This window comes from Vulpes lagopus, chromosome 2 (assembly GCF_018345385.1).
Source record: "Vulpes lagopus strain Blue_001 chromosome 2, ASM1834538v1, whole genome shotgun sequence".
NCBI lineage: Eukaryota > Metazoa > Chordata > Mammalia > Carnivora > Canidae > Vulpes > Vulpes lagopus.
Window position 1 is genome coordinate 14189800 of NC_054825.1, and position 17084 is coordinate 14206883.

At 39.9% G+C, this 17084-nt stretch overlaps 1 protein-coding gene across 1 annotated transcript in view; it reads right to left on the reverse strand.

Moving 5' to 3' along the window:
- The window catches only part of PNLIPRP3 (pancreatic lipase related protein 3), a 33274-nt gene extending 16790 nt beyond the window's left edge, over nt 1-16484 (reverse strand). Inside the window, exons 1-4 of the mRNA XM_041745389.1 lie at nt 16289-16484; nt 8003-8157; nt 2984-3103; nt 2223-2354 (exon numbers count right to left, since the gene is read on the reverse strand). Coding sequence (XP_041601323.1) covers nt 2223-2354; nt 2984-3103; nt 8003-8157; nt 16289-16337 — 456 coding nt within the window. The 5' untranslated portion in view covers nt 16338-16484. The remainder of the gene's footprint in view (nt 1-2222; nt 2355-2983; nt 3104-8002; nt 8158-16288) is intronic.
- Between the last annotated feature and the right edge of the window lie 600 nt (nt 16485-17084).

A 17084-nucleotide genomic window follows, 5' to 3' on the forward strand; every position in this document is an offset into this window, starting at 1 on the left:
GACCAGGACAAATGCCTTAAATGTTCTTGACATATGCTTGACATGTTTGTCCCTCTCACATACAGGATGGGGACTAGTCAACGGACAAAGTGACCCCCACATCCCCCCTTGTCTGGCTGAAGGAGAAAGCACCAGGCAGGCTTGGAGGAATGCCTCCTGTCAGGTTCTTCTCCCTGTGCTAAGGGTCCTCAGGGTCCTCAGGAATAGAACAGCCCAGCCACTGCCTCTGTGGCTTCCAGCCCATGCCCATTCTTCCGGAGACCCAGCACACTTCCAACACAGGTCAAGTGTAGTCGTGCCCAGGCTGGTACCCATCTTACCTGTGTCCATCTCCTCCACTTGAGGGCAACTCTACACATGTCTGGGCTGACTTTGGTTTTCAAAGAGGAGTTTTCAAGAATATTCACAAAATGACTATATGCTTAAGAGTTCACACACACACACACACACACACACAACTTAAAGAGGAAAATAAGAGCAAGCATTTTTAAGTTTCATCTAAGCTTTGAGTTCTCTTGATGAGAACAGTGAAAATCAAGCAGTTGCCTTCACTTGGATGAATTTGTCATTTGATCAAATGTTCTGCCTTTTTCCCCACCAGTAATAACAATATTATGTGCTGCTTTTTTAAGAGTGTTTTCAAAAAAAAAAAAAAAAAAAGAGTATTTTCACTCATTTACACGTCAATGGCTGCTCAGGATATCTCCTGGTCATTAGGAGACCCCTTCTTCCACTGCTGCCATCCTTTTGTTATTTTTCCTTTTCTTTTCATTTCTTTTAAATTTAAATTCAATTTGCCAACATATAGTATAACATCCATGCTCATCACCTCACGAGCCTGCCTTAATGCCAGTCACCCAGTTACCCCATCCCCCACCCTTCTGCACCCTTCTGCACCCTTCCCCCACCTTCCCTTCTGCAACCCCTTTGTTTCCCAGAGTCAGGACCCCTTTTAATCTCTGCTTTCTTTCTGTCTTTCTTCCTTTATGGCCTGGTATCTGAGATCAGCCCTCCACCCCCTTCTCCTCCTCTGTCCCCATTGATTCACTGAACATGTACCTCAGCAAATGCTTTCCCCTTCAGTTCAGCAAACACTTCCTCTCCTACAAGCCACTGCTCTTTATTTCCTGGGCCTAGAAGAGCCCACAGCCCAAGCTCCAGGATCAGCGAAGAAATTCACAAAAACTTAGGACAAGTTTTTCTCTGAAGAGGAAATGAATCTGATTTCATCCTTTGAATGCAAAGACCCATTCTAGGTACCTTCTTCTGCCCTGGTCTCCCCTGACAGCAGGAAGAGCAGACAAGCAGTGTGGGGGCACAGGTGAGTACTTGGCTCCCTGATTCCTCTCCAGCTGCTTCCTCCTTGTGCTCAGGATTCCAGTATCACCTCCCCTGGCTGCCCATCTAGGTGAGCTGCTGCTCCAGTCTCCCCCCATCCCATTGCCTTGGACTTCTTTATGGAACCGTCTCCACACATTATGAGAGAAGAAACACTGTCTCACTCACTGCGGATCTTCAGCGTCTAGAACAGTGCCTAGCCCACAGCCAGCGCAGAGAAAAGTATTTGTTGAATGAATGAGTGAGCCCTCCTCCTTAAGAGTCTGAAAGGGTCATAAATCTTTAGATTTTACTTCACTGCATTTTATGGTGGGAAATTACTTTCTATAATGGGAGGGCATTTGGAGATTTATAAATGTCTCCGGGTATATCCCTCATAAATAGCAAAGTCTATTTTATTTTTTTAGAAAACGTATAGGTTATTGTGCCTGGACTCGACTGTAGACCTAACTAATTCACTGCCACAGAGCCCAATTTCTGTGGGAAAATGTATTTCACATTCTAAACAAATAGCATTCGTCTAATGGGAACAGTTTATAAACATTAAGGATAGGTTTACAATGCAATGAAAACTAACTAGCAGGAGAGAGGGTCCTACACGCTGACCCTAGAAGCGACCTTGGGGGTGGGATTAAGGGTGGGGAAGCATTTGGTGAAGAGCCTGTGAAGAGACATTGCCACCAAGTGGTGCTTTGCAGAACCACAGTCACTTCTTTCCCAAGAAGTAATTTCCCTTATCTGCTCACCATACACGAATGATTAATATCTCACATGTTCAGAACGCGTGTAAGCTAACAAAAAAGCCAAAAAAAAGAGACTCAAATTCTTGGTATTATGATGCAAAACTAATTAAACATGATTTTTGGAAAAGCAACTTTTCTTACCGTGAGAACATTAATAAAATATGCCACCTCAGCACCAACAACTCGGAGATTGTTTACAGCATGGATGTACTCCAGCGAACCGTTAATCCAGTCTATGTTAATGCAGTTCACATCTTCTACTTGTAGTAACGCCTGATACAAAGATTTATTATAAGTATTTAAGAAATAAGAATTAAAGAAAGCCAAAGTGACTGAGCAACAGCTTCCATTATAAGAAATAACACTACTAAATATTGAGAACCTACTGCATGCTAGGTCCTGTCCTAACCCTTTTACATATATTAATTTATTTAATCCTCTTTTACAAATAAGGAATCCAAAGCACAGATAGGTTAATTAAACTTGCCCACGACCATGGTAAGTAGAACCATGGTATAAATTCAGGCATCTGACTCTACTATATGGCCTTACAAATAATTAATTGCTTACTATGTTAGCACTCTATTAATCTTGAGTGTAAGAGAGAAAAATTAATTTCTTGGAGTGAACCTGGAACATTTTTTTCCCGTAAGTGAGAAATTTATCATATCATTCAATCTTTCATCAAAAGTGAGAATTTATCAAAGAATAATTACAAAGAAATATGCTCCCATTATAATCTATGCAATCCATAATAAGTGAGCAGAAATGGGGCCTTGGGACAGGGACAATGTAACTGAATGGACAAATTCCCATGAATATGCATTAATATATGCAAACTACATTCCTGTTAAATATACAGGTTTTACACTAGAATGAAGAAGAGTTTATTCACATCATACATGGCACATGTCTTGCTGCCACTTTCCATCTGATTTCCATCCAGGTATGTTGATGCGGGTCACCTTGTCTGTTCCAAAGTGCGAGGTTTGGATAGTTAGATAATTAACTGCACTGATCTCCTATTTCAAGTGAAAAGAGATTAAGGTAAAATAATAATTCAATGTTATTTGACATTTAGTAGAATTATTCTAACTCTGCTCAAAAGTCTTCCACTAAATTTGATTTAACAGCCTTCTTTAATATATTTTTTACCAAAGAAATAGTTACTGCTACACACTGTAAAGTACCAAGAAATTATTAATGCATTATAAAATACAATATACACATTTAATCACAAGGCAAGGAAAGAAAAGTATTTGATTTTAAGGCGAGGTTTATAAGACGATGTTGGGTCAGTCTCAGTCAGGACTTCGTCAGCCTTACATTTGTATAGTAAATCTCTGTTGTCAATAATGTGCTATTTGAGGCTTAGAAGCACGCTACAAAAGTGGCAAAACAGATTGTTCACCCCACTTTACAAGTGAGGAATAAAGGTGAGGATCTCATCACATGAGTACAATAGTATATTAAAGATAATTTTATGTAATTGCCTTAAATCTTCTTTTGTGTTTCTTGTATTTTGTTGGATTGTTTTTATAACCAACCAAACTCACTTTAAGTGACACTATGAATTTAAAGTGATTTTGTTATTAAGAGAAAAATGAAAAGGCACAATGCAGGTAATGCTCAAAATTCTATTTTGAGAAAAAAAATGAACACTCTAATCAGCAAATTGCAGGTTTGACAATGGTGAATCCTATAACAAAGAGCCTTCAAACAAAGAGCCTATTACTAGCTACCTGTGTTTAATAGTAACATGCAAATTAATCATACAACTTGCTGGCTAGTTAAAGTATCTTCGAGATAGTAAGCAGTGATGAGAATCTTAAGTTGGTTTATGCAGTAACTATAATATAGTTATGCTTGTATCTGCCCATGCGCCAGGACTTGTTCTAAGCACTTTATAGTGTAGTTCATTTTAACTCCACAACACTGAGGTAGGTACTAACTACAGATTAGGAGAGGGCACAAATGAGAAATCAAGTCACTTGTCCAAAAGCACTCCAGCTAAGGAGCCCTGGAGTGGGGGGGCTGAAACCCACATGGTCTTTCTCTGAAGCCATGTGTTCCACCGCTGAGCTCTCAAGTTGGGATCTGACCATACTGTTTTATACTGATAGGGCCCAGAGCAGATGTGGATTTGCTGATGTATCTGGGCTTTCCTGGAAGCCCTGCTCTGCTGCATAATGGAATCCAAGTGCAAAAACATTTGTCCATCTATATATCTAAAAGAATCCAGATGTTAATTCCAACTCCAGCTGGAGCTCCTTAAACACCAACTATATTTCTATTTCTATGTCAAAAAAAAAAAAAAAAGCAAATCAATTTGGGAAAGGGGTCTTGGGAGAAAAAGTTTTTTTAATCTTTCTCCATCGTGAGAATAGCTGGATATGGGGCCTTGTGAAAGCTTCAAAGTGGCAATCTGACACGTATTGTGGGATCAAAGCATCCTCCACCGTCATGAAAGCCTTAAAGAATTTAATAAAATAGGAAAGATAGAAAAACACTTTTGTTCACTTTATTCAATCTGGCACACCCCTGTGAAATGGCATACTAACCCAGAAAACAGGAAACTCAAAACAACATCATATAATCAAGTCCAAGAAGACACCTCAGCTTCTGCTGCCACAAGCACAGAACCATACAAGGGCATTGGGACAGAACAGGTTACCCTCAGCAAGGGCTAGTTAAGGTCACAATGTTTAACTGGGTGCTCAGGCCTTTACTTTTAATGTTCTTTGAGGAATCATAGAACCTAACTGATCTGAGATCAACCCATTCTACAAAGCATGACTACACTCTAGGTGATCTCATTTGTTAGTAAATCAAAAGCAGTCACCAGTTAGGTATGTCCCAGCCTTGAGAAAAGCTGCAGGCCCAGAGACTACTACTAATTATGCAAAATATGTGTCACCACTAGCGACTGTATGAGCCACTCTAGGGGATAGCAGGTTGGATTTATTCTTGCCGAAATGTAGCTGGGAAGACTTATGACTCTCAGAAGAGTCAAGTTTATTGCACCATGTTTAGCTTTAACAATTCCTCCCTCCGAGAAAAGAGTATGTTAACATTGCATGGTTAACTTCTGCTTTGTCATGCACAAAGTCAGATTTGCACAGTGTAGCATGTGAGTCAAGCCTGGGGCAATTCGGGTTTTTAGTACTGTACCTTCACTTATCCTATATCCTCACTGTTGGTACAAAACATGCTGACTCCAAGACTCAGGCTTCCATCCATTGCATAATTCAGGTACAGATCTGGTTTGTTGTGTGTGGTTTTTTTTTTTCCAAATGGAAGGGAGTGGGAAATATGTGAGGAATACTGCCTTTATGGTCACCTTATTAGGAGAGTGCTTGGTGTCTGATATTTTTTCATTGCCTTTAGCGTGGTCCAGATTCTCCTAAAGACTGACCTTCATCACTTCTTTTAGTGCCTGTGCTCTGCGAGTGTTCAAGTGCATGGCCACTATGCAGAAGGATAAAGAACCAATGAGTCCTAAGTGGATTGAGGGTCAAGACCAGGGGATATAGTTAGTCCTGAATGCACACACACATCCTAACCCGCTCTGAAACATTTGTATTCAACATAGATTCTCTTTACATTAAAAAAAAATTGTGGTAAAATATACATAATATAGAAATTAACATCTTAACCATTTTTAAGTACACAATTTAGCAACATTAAGCCACTAGTATTGTTGTACAACCATCAGTTCCATCCCTCTTGAATTTTTTATCATTCCAAACTGAAATCCTACACCTTTTTTTTTTTTTTAAGAGTTTATTCTTTCATTCACGAGAGACACACAGAGAGAGGCAGAGACATAGGCAGAGGGAGAAGAGGGACCCCAGGATCACGACCTGAGCCGAAGGCAGACGTTCAACTACTGAGCCACCCAGGCATCCAGAAATCCTACATCTTTAAATAGTAACTCTCCATTGTTCCCTCCTCCAGCCCCTGGTAACTATTATTCTACTTTTCTATCTCTACGAATTTGACTATTCTAGGTGTTTCACGTAACGGGAATTATACAATGTTTGTCCTTTTGTGTCTAGCTTATCTAATTTAGCAAAAATGTTTTCAAGGTTTTTCCATATTGTAGCATCTACCACAATTTCATTTCTTTTTAACGCTGAGCAATATTCCTCTCTCTGCTTTTTAATAGTTATAGAAATCACACTTTTGAGTACACTTTCTTTGTAAATTTCTCTGTACCCAAAAGTAGGACTTTTCTTCTTTGTTTTAGATAGAGCTGTCATCTACAGAGCAAATGGCATATTCAGTGAAGAGCCCGGTGCCCATACGTGTGTGTGTGTGTGTGTGTGTGTGTGTGTGTGTGTGTCTATTAAGTGGACAGCTACAAATCAGAGTCTGTTTGTGTGGTGCGAAGGCAGAGCAGAGGCCATCTTGGCTAAATCTGATGGAAAGTAAGCCTCAAGGTTATACAGATGCAGGAAAAGACTGGAAATTATCTTGCTCTCGAGAATGCTCTTGCCCCACCTGGATCTAGTATCATGCTTTTTTTTCCCCCTGCCTCTGAGATCATATCACTCTTTGGGCTTCAACTCTCACCTCTAGTTAAGACACTTTGGAATCTCTTTTTCCAGCTCTAGACTGCCCACTGAGCTATAAGACAAAAATTTGTGATAGCCTGCCCAAAACTCACTGGTCCAAAATATAACTCATTCTCCAGCATCCTCAATCAAATTTTCTTGACAAGGGGGTCATTATTCTTCCTATGACTCATGTATAAGATCTCAGGACAGCTTATGATATTTATCATGTCAATTTTCTATTGTCATACTCATGCTCATTCTCTGGCTCAGGCTAGTTCTCTGAGTCTGATTCAAACTGCACTATAGTTTTCTAGCAACCTCAAAGAGAACTTTCTGTGGGGGTGGAAATATCCTATATTTGCACTGTCCAAAATGGTAGCCACTAGCCACTTGGAGCTACTGAGCACTTGATAGGTGGTTGGTGCAGCCAAAAACTGAATTTTTAATTTTATTCAATTTTAATACCTACGTAGCTCATGGTTACCATGTTGGGTGGCAGGGTACTAAACGGTCTGGCAATCACCTGCAGGCTCTCCCGGATCTGGTCAAGAAGGTGCACTGTAACCAGGGTAAATATGCTACAGCCTCTTTAAAAATTCCCAGTGGGAGACTCACGGCTCAACAGGATGAACTCCAAAGACCCCAGCAAGGGGTTATATAATTTGTCTCTAAACTACTTTTCTAACTAACTCCATATTTGAGGACTTCCTTTCCATCCCCAGTCTAACTCAACATGTTGTATTCATCAGATGTACTCTGCAGGCTCTCTCCTGTATGAATTTGTCCACGCTGGTTCATTTGTCATTTCCCTGTATGTCTCTGCTTACGCAAGCCCTGCCCACCCTGCAGGACACACCTCAAACAGGTGTCTTCCTCAAGGCCTTTCCTGGCTCCCATCCTACCCCCAAGGGGAAGGTAAGTCCTTCCTCACTACGCTCCCAGATTCTTTTGGTTGTATCTTATGTAACAGGTCATCATCTGTGCTGCAACAGAGGTTAATTATTTATATACCCTATTTCCCCTAATATAATAAATTTGGGATACTATCTTGTTTATTCAATTTAATACATAATAGTTACTTTGTTCACAGTCTTACACGTGGAAGGCTCTCAATGAATACATTAATTGAATGAAGTATCAAATTTACCTCATATGAAACAATAGATTCAGAGTAGTCTTTATATTTAAATACTAGGACAAATAATATGACAAGAAAATCTGGCTCACAACACTAAATAAAAATATTTGCCTTAAAGTCATTAGTTTATGACAGGGTAAGTTAGTGAACCTAGGTCTTCTGTATCTAGAGCTACATCTTCTATTTTAGAAAAACCTGTATATGAAGGCAGCAAGTGAGCTTACCTGATAAGCTTTGGGATTATGTCTAGTGTAGAGCAGAAAGCGAGTATTTATCTCCTCTGGAGACCAGGGCAAACCTGCCAACTGTCTTGACCAAGTCCCAGTCCACGGTAAACCATCTTTAAAGCACCCCACCCTTTCATAGCAAACTTCTTTTCCTGCAGCAAAAAGATGGAGTGTCAGTATCGTAGGAACCAGGCCCAGAGAGAGGCTGTGTTTCCCACCACGAGGGTTCACTGAAATAAGCGTTTAAGTTAAGCAAGTCTGGCTCAGGAAGACTCTCTTTAAAATATGTTCTCCTCTCTCCTTTCCATATTATTTCCGACCATGACTTTGTAGATCACAGTGTGGCAGAGGAGAGCATAGTGGCTTTGGAATCAGACATTCCTGGCTTTGGGCAATTCTTTTACCTTTTAAGAGTTTCCATTTCTTCCTCTGCAAAGTGAAGTTAATCCCACTTACCTTACAGCCTTAATAGGAAGACTAAATGAACTATTACATAGGACAGCCCTTGTGAATGGGCCTGGACGTAAGAGGGGATACTGTGAATTCCCTGAATTCCTGCCTTTTCTTATGAGACTGAAAGTTTTTGATGAAAGGGATCTTGGAGTCCCCAGAGCCTAGCACTATGCCTGACATGCAGTAAGAGTCCAGCATAGGTCTCCCAAGAGTATAGTTGACAGCAAAGGTCTCTTCAGTTGTAACCAAGTCTCTTTCTTCTGGCGCTCACCTCACTCATCTCTACAAAGAGAAGCTTTTGGGAAACTGAGTCTTAATGTTTCTGTCATCCACTGACTGATTTACCTTTTCAACATGGCCTTTCTTTTTCACTTAATAGTCAAAAACAACTTCATTTTCTGCTGTTTAAGGGAGGAATAATATTATTCAATAATAATAATAATAATAATAATTATTTATTCAATTTATTATTATTTATTAAATTGATTTTCATTTATTCATTTTGTGACTATTAGTATCAGAGGAGCTGTTCGAAGTCTTGAATTTGAGAGTTTTCTTTTATCACTTACCAAAAAATGTTGAATAAGTCTTTCACTTTTGAGTCCATCGGATTTTACTTTAAAATTTTAAGAGAGTTTGCGTTTTCTCCATTCCCTAATCTCATTGTTAAAGAGATTCCATAATAAATATAAAGAGAGAGAATAGAGAATTACAATTTTTTTAATCAAAGAAGTGTTTGTACATTAAAAAGAAATTGTAGATGATCAAATATCCCTTGCTCACCCCCAAACTCAGCTCTCTCTCCAGAGGCGGCAGTTCTTCTGGTGGTTACCCCCATATGTATATATAACGTGCTTACACTGCCAAGGTTTGATTTATTAACTTTAGTCACACATGATCTATGAACTTGCTTCAATAATAAATGAGGATTTAACCCACCTATCATTAGGATCAGCCAACAAGATCAGGGCAAGAAACAAATCACAATGGTTATTTTAACTGTGAGAGTTTAATAGAACGAATTGTTATCAATCAGGTATTGAAGGCAAAAAGGGAAACCATGTAGTAGCTCTGATGTGACAACTGCAGGGAGCAGCTTCTATCAGGGGGCTGGTGGAAGACACAGAAGAGGTTCAGTTATTCAAATGAGGAAACTTGGAGGAAGGGCTGCTAACCCCGGGGGAGGGGTGCTGTCTCCAGAGCTGGGGTTTGGTCCCTGAAGAGGGGGGCTATATGGCTAGTGTTGGCATCTGTGAGTGGGCACCGTGCACCTGGTTCTGAGACTTTTAGAACGGCTGCAAACTGGAGCCACCTGCTGCTATTGGATGATTGTTCATGCAGGGGTGAAAAGTCATTGCTGGTAAAGCACTGACAGGAACCAGGAGCCAATAGGAAGGAACACCTCCCTTCTCCCACATGGAGCCTCAGTGTCCCTCTAGCATCCCTACCAACAGCACTTCTCTGGGAGTGGCTGAACAGGGTGAACTGTGGTTGTGCATCCCAGGCTGGCCAGGCAAGGGCTGGCCTGAAGCTCAGGACAAGAGCTCCGATAGGTCCTGCTGTCCATTGTCTCAATTCTTTCTCCTATGACACTATTTTTAGCTCATTAATTGGCTTTCACAGTAAACTTAAATAGTAACCTTTTTTTTTTTGAGAGAGAGAGAGAGAGTGCACGTGTGCATAGAGGCAGGAGGGGCAGAGGAAGAGGGAGAGAGAGAATCTTAAGCAGCCTTCATTACCCAGCATGGAGCCCAACGCAGGGCTCAATCTCAAGACCCTGAGATCAGGACCTGAGCTGAAATCAAGAGTAGGATGCCTAACCAAGTGAGCCACCCCAGGCGCTCCAGTAATCTTCTGTTTCTTGATCCATACCTCCTACTCCTCATAACTTGGCTGCCTACCTTTGCAAGACAAGTTTTAAGCCATGTTGCCTGTCTTCCTCCCATCTTCCAAGATTTGCCAGCTGCACTTTGACTTTCATACCATCAAAGTTGATAACATTCAGCCTTTGTTCTATAATCATAATTAAGTCTTTCATGTTTTGTCTGTAGGCTGGCTCCAAAAAATTGAATGTCAATAAACAGAATTTATATTATTATGACTAGATAAATATTTTTCCTTTCAGAGCCAGCTAGCATGCTATAATTACATTTCCTTGTCTGCACTCTTTATTCAGTTTCCCATTCCTTTCAAAGGAGAATATTCAAATGAATTATCTTTTCATAGACATGAAGTGCTCAAGATCAGTGCCATTTTAGTTTGCTCCATATTTGGATCATGATTTTCTTGTGCTGTTTTCATTTTCCTGGATTCTCTGGTGCCTTTGTTTTTCTAGTTGCAAGAGTAAACATGTGCCCTCTTCAATGTATCCCTAGTATAGTGCGGCTCCTCCATCAATATTTCTCTTGCCTGGAATCTATTCTGTTTTTTCTGTTGAAGCACACATCTATCCAGTTCTTATTTGGACCAATGAGTTCACATTCAATCATGCCTTTTTAAAAAAGATTTATTTATTTGAAATAGAAAGCATTGGTGGGGAGGGGCAGAGGGAGAGGGAAAGAGAGAATCTCAAGCAGAGTCTACATTCAGCAAGAGCCTGACTTGGGGCTCCATCTCATGACCCCGAGATCATGACTTGAGCAGAAATCAAGAATTGGATGCTTAACCAACTGAGTTACCCCGGTGCCCCTGGATCATGCCTTTCTAATTATAACCTTCTGTTTTTTCTAGAATATCTAACTGACTTTATTTTTTGCATTGCCTGGCTTTATACACACACACACACACACACACACACACTCTCTCTCTCTCTCTCTCTCTCTCTCTCTCTCTCTCTCAATACATTATTCAGTCTATGGAAGTGAGTTTGGATTTTGAAATGAAGAATGTTGTAAATACTCTATATCTTCTATGGTTGTAACTTACCAGGGTCCTTTAAATTTGCACTTCTTGAATTGCCTAAATACTTGAATATATTTGCATTTCTGGCCCTTTGCACATCTGTGGGTGAGATCTTCGTGTCCTATGCACTTTTTTCTGATTTTTTGTAAAAACTCTTTGAATTGTAGAGAGATTTGCTCCTCTTTGGTCAGCTATTGAGAAAAGATATTCTAGTTTGCTGTTTATATTTTTGTTTTATAGAAGTTTTACATTTTACTCAACAAAATGATCAATCTTTTCCTTTATGGCTTTGGGGTTTCTTCTTGTTTAGAAAAGCCTTCCTTACTTCAAGATTATTAACAATGTCACTGTTTTCTTTAATACTTTTCTTGTTTCACATTTTTATTTTAAATGTTCATTGATCTGAGATTTATTTTGGTATAAAGAGTAATATTTCCATCTAGAATTTCAATTCAATTTATATAAGTATAATCATTTTAATTTCTTCCACATCTGTGGTTATTTCCCTGTGTTTATTTAAGTCTGTCATCATGGTTTTCTATTTTTCTATTTTTTAAGTTTTATTAAGCAACCACCACACATATCTATCAATTAGATTGCTTTTCTCATGTTTTTCCAATGTATTAACCTCTACTTTTATTTTCACTAATGAAATTCTTCCTTCACTGTTACTTGTTCTTTTTCTAGTTTCTTCAGTTCTAGAGTCATTATATTTTGATATATTCTGCAATTGAAGTGTTTTATTTCCTCTTTGACCTAAAAGTTCTTTAAAAGAGCATCTGAAATATAGCACATTACGTGAAGCTAAGTTTAATTGGTTAAGAAATCATATAGGTTGGCATATCAGTTCATATTTTCTTAATTCCCATTCTCTAAATGAGTCATTTCTCTATCTTACCATGAGCAGCCTTTCTTAATGACATGAAAATCTTTAAAACAGATTCATTAATTTATTCAAGAAATATTTATTTGAGTGCCTATTATGCACCAGATATCATTCTCAGAACTGGGGATTCAACAGTGGGAAAAATAATCCTAGCCCTCGAGGAGTATAGGCTAGTGGGGTTGTAGGGACAGTGAATAAGTAAATAAAATGAAGGTACGCGTGTGTTTAGGTGGGGAGGGGCTTACTGTTTAAATAGAGTGGCCAGGGAAGACCTCATTAAAGTAAGTGGTATTTTTTTGTTTTCTTAGGCAGGTTCCATGCCCAGCCCAGAGCCCAACATGAGGCTTGAACTCACAACCCTGAGATTAAGACCTGAGCTGAGGTCAAGAGTCAGATGCTTAACAAGTGAGTCGCCCATGCACCCCTAAAATAGGAGACATTTGAATCCACAACTGAAGGCGGTAAGGAGCAAAGTACAGGGATTTCTGGTGGAGGGCAGCATTCTAGACAAAGGGAAGGGAACATTCAAGCCTCTGGGGGAAGGAGTGTGCTTAGGATGACTGAGGAATTATGAAGAGGCCACCTTGACCAGAGCTCAGGGAACAGTGAGGAAAGACATGTCCACTGCACCTTATTCTGTGGTTTCAAAATATAAAAATCTCTGGGGAAAAGAAGTAGGGTTATGACTTTCTTGTTCCTCTGTTTTTCAATTTGCAGCAGACTCATTTGGCAGCAAAAACTGACCTAAGGCTATATATATACATTCGTTATCCCACATAATATGAATATTCATAGATTTTATCACAAAAATAGTTGTGTGGTTGTTTGCAGGGTGCTGCCCCGGATTCCTCTTGGGGTTTTATATTTTATAGTGTACTTACCACAGTCCCGTTCTCAAATTAAAAGAAAAATCTGAATTCTGGAACAGGGGATTGAATGATGGCAGACAAGTAGCAGAGGATGATACTAGAGAGGCTATAGAGGAATAAAGCATGCAGCACGTGGCAGGTCATTGGAAGAACTTCAGCATTTACTCCAAGGTGAGGGGGATAGTCACTAGAGGGCCCTGGAAAGAAAAGTGATGCAGACTGACTTAGGTTGGCTTTTGTTCTGAGAATAGATTGGAGTAGGAGAAGGGGAGAGGCAGAGAGAACAGCCAGGGGGCTATTGTAGTAAACTAGACAAGAGAGAGTGGTGGTAGTGGGGGAGGCAGTAAGAAGTGGTCTCAGGTTCTGGATAAATTGTGGAGGAGAATCCAAAAGAATTTACTGATTAATTGGCAGGGAGGTGTGATAGAAAAGTTGAGGATGATGTTGAGGTTTATGGATGAAGTTCCCAGAAGACTGGAGTTGCCATTAACTGAGATGGAGAAACTCTAGAAGGGACAGATTTGGGAGTGGAATCAAGAGCTCAGCTCTGCATATGTAGCTTCTATAAGAATTAGACAAAGAGTGGAGATGCCACAGGAACAGGTGACTATGAGACTGGATTTCCAGGGAGAAGTTTAGCTGGAGACAGGAACTTGGAAGTCTTAAACCTAAAGTTGGTGTTTGATGTCATGAATATGGATAAGATCACTAAGGGAGTGACGACAGGTAAAGAAGAGGGATAATCTAAGGATGGAGTCCTAGGACACTCCATCATTAAAACATCAGGAAGATGATGAGAGGGAAGCAGAGAAGACTGCCAAGAAGTCATCAGAGGAGCAGGAAGAAATCCAGAAGAGTGTGGCATCCTAGAAGCCAACTTAAAAAAACCTGCTGCTAGCAGAGGGAGCGATCAAGAATACCAAATACTGCTAAGTCTAAATGGATGAGGATGGAGAAATGACCACTGGCTTGTCAACATGGGAGTGACTAGTGGCTGTGACAATTGCAGTTTCTGGGGTGAAAGCCTGATTAGAGTGAGTTCAAAAAAAGAAGGAGAGGAGAAATAAGAAACCTCATGTACACAACTCAAAAGTGGGTTTTAAAGATGGGTGAAATAACACGTTTGCGTGCTGTGGGGAATGTCCGAGAAAAGAGGAAGAAAACTGGTGGGGCAGGAGAAATAGAAGAGAGTATTGTTGAGTAGAATCCTTGAGCAGGTGAGAGGAGATGTGTAACACATACATAGGGGGAAGGGCTGGCCTTCGTGGAAGCAAGGACAGCTCATCTCTTGTGAGAGAGAATGCAGAATGTATGGGCAGGTGCACGCAGGTAGCTGGTCAGATGTGGTACTGGGAGCTCCAGGAAGGCCTCTTCTCTTTGTTTCCATTTTCTTACAAAGGTGGAAATAGGAATGCAGGCCATCAGCTGGGTGAGCAGGAAGGTGTTGGAGGTTTGAGTAGAGAGAAGAATGAAACAATCCAGGAAGCCAGGCATATGAATAGACGAGGGGAGAAGAGTAAGATGGCTTGGCAGCTTCAAGGTCCCTTTCAGCCTGATTAACCATGAATTCGCAGTGAGACGGTCTGCATGGTATGGGGTTTTCTCCAGGCACACTCAGCTGCCCATTCAGCTGTACAAAGGAGATGGAGTGTTGGATTTAACTGGGATTGAGGTTAAGCCAAGAGAAGCAAGAGCAGCAGAGAGTTCAATGTCTATGCTAAGGAGTGATCATGATGGACCATGAGATTTAAACTGAGTAAGGAGGGAACTGAGGAGAGAGTTAGCTTCCAAATAAATTTTAAAACATAGGCAGTTATATGAAATTTAGACTATATGTGTGTGTGTGTATATTTGTACAGCACACATATATTCATTACAGAGCTGCCATAATTAAAAATTTGAGTCTACATCACATTTGTACTGTTACTTATATTGGCATCCATTAAATTTGTAGCAGAGTCCATTTGCATTCAATTCTTTGGTAGTTGCCATTTTACAATTTGTGTTCAATCCAATAAACCTGCAAACAGAAATCACTCCCTACTGAAAAGCGTACATTTCTGATGGGCCTAGAGAAGACTTGTCAATCACAGCTGTGTCTCTGGAGCTTAACACAGCACCCGGCGCATAGTAGGTGATTGTATTTGCTGATTAAAATAAAACATATTATCATCCTTGTTCAGAGAGGATTATGAGGGGTGGGCTGTGTGTAGAGATGGCAAAGAAGCCCCGAACCTGGGAGGAGGAGAGACCACCAGAGGAAAGAAGGTGGCAAATAAAGGAAAATGGACCAGGGCAAATGTCACTCACTCAACTCTGCTCTGGAGCTCATCAATCTAACTGCTTTCAGCATTCAAATCAGGCCGGTTTTGGGAGCAGGACAAATATGGAAAATAGAGCACACTTCTTAGAATATCTAGAACTAACAATAGCTCCATCCACTTTTATCCCATAGGACAGAGCTGGAGGGCAGAGACTAAAAACAGTGTGATATTCTTTGATTCTCTTTTGGTTAAAACATATCAACTAACTTTTGTTGTGCTTACAGGATCACCATTGAACCAAGGAGGTAAAAACAGCAAAAATCAACCAATACATAGGAGATGCATAAGGACGTAAAGAGTGCAAGTCAATATTGAGTTAGCGGGTCAGAAATGTTCACAGAAAAAAAAAAAAAAAAAGAAATGTTCACAGACCAAAATCCCTTCCCGAAATCATGATCCAAATAGAAAAAATCAACTTGGAATTTCCAATTAGCATTACTTATGCATTCATTCATTCATTCAGCATCTACAGTGAAACAGGTACTGAAATCAGAAATATGAATGTGTTTTCTTATTTACTGTTACACATCTATATTTGAAGTGAAGAAATTAAGATTTTGACAGATAAGCTATTTATCTCGTGAACCTTATGGACCAAGTCCATAGGCAAATACATGCAGAGCTGGGAGCTCAGTACAAGACAATCCAGCAACTTTTATATTATTGGAAACAGATGGTTATATACTCATCAGATTTAGTATTACTAAATTAACGCATTTCCCTTAGATACTTTTATGGCAAAAATCAAAATATAAACAGAGCCATTATTTCAAAGTCCATGTTAATCACATTTTGGATGTGACTCACTATACTCCCTATTTTTAAGGAACTAATGAATTAGGAGTCTTACCTGTTGATGTGCTGAAGAGTAAGAGTGGAGCAATCCAAAATGCAAGCATCTAAGTTGATTTTTAAAATCACATCAACTCTTCTTGAAGGTTTTTACTTGTAAAATCACCTTGCTATAAAATATTAAGCGATTTTCTCCAAAATGATACCATTCAACATTTAAATTCTAGGTCCAGAGGAACATGGAGCTCACACCACCTTTAATCCCTGTGCCCCACAAAGTAATGTGCCATAGCCTACACTCCTAGCTCCACGTTGAGAGATATAATTAGCAGGGTGTGTCTTCTATTAGGTGATTAAAACTTCTGAGGTTTTGCTGTTTCATCATTAGCAATATTTTGGTTAAGCACACACTGAGTCACTCTTGAAAGTTATTTTAAGGCTTTGGGATGATAGATAACAAACATTTAAAAGGCACAATGTTTCTAAATTAGGATTATACATTTTGAGTATTCTTCCCTTAACACATTTCTGAGTGCACACATTCACTTACTACGAACAGACTCCTAAAATATGTATGAATTAAACAATGAACATGTCTAATAATGGCTAACCTGCCCATCTTACCTGTGTGGCAATATAACGTAGCAGTACCGTCATCTAGAGCCCAATCACCTGGGTCCAAATTCTGGCTCTGCCACTTATTAGTTGTGACCTTGGGCTAGTGAGCCTCACAGCACCTTTCCTCCCTTGTAAAATGGGGATAGTCATGGTTCCTACCCCATGGGGTCACTCAGGTGATTGAATTACTTATTATATGAGTAGCACCTACTAGACAGTACTATATTAGGAGTTAA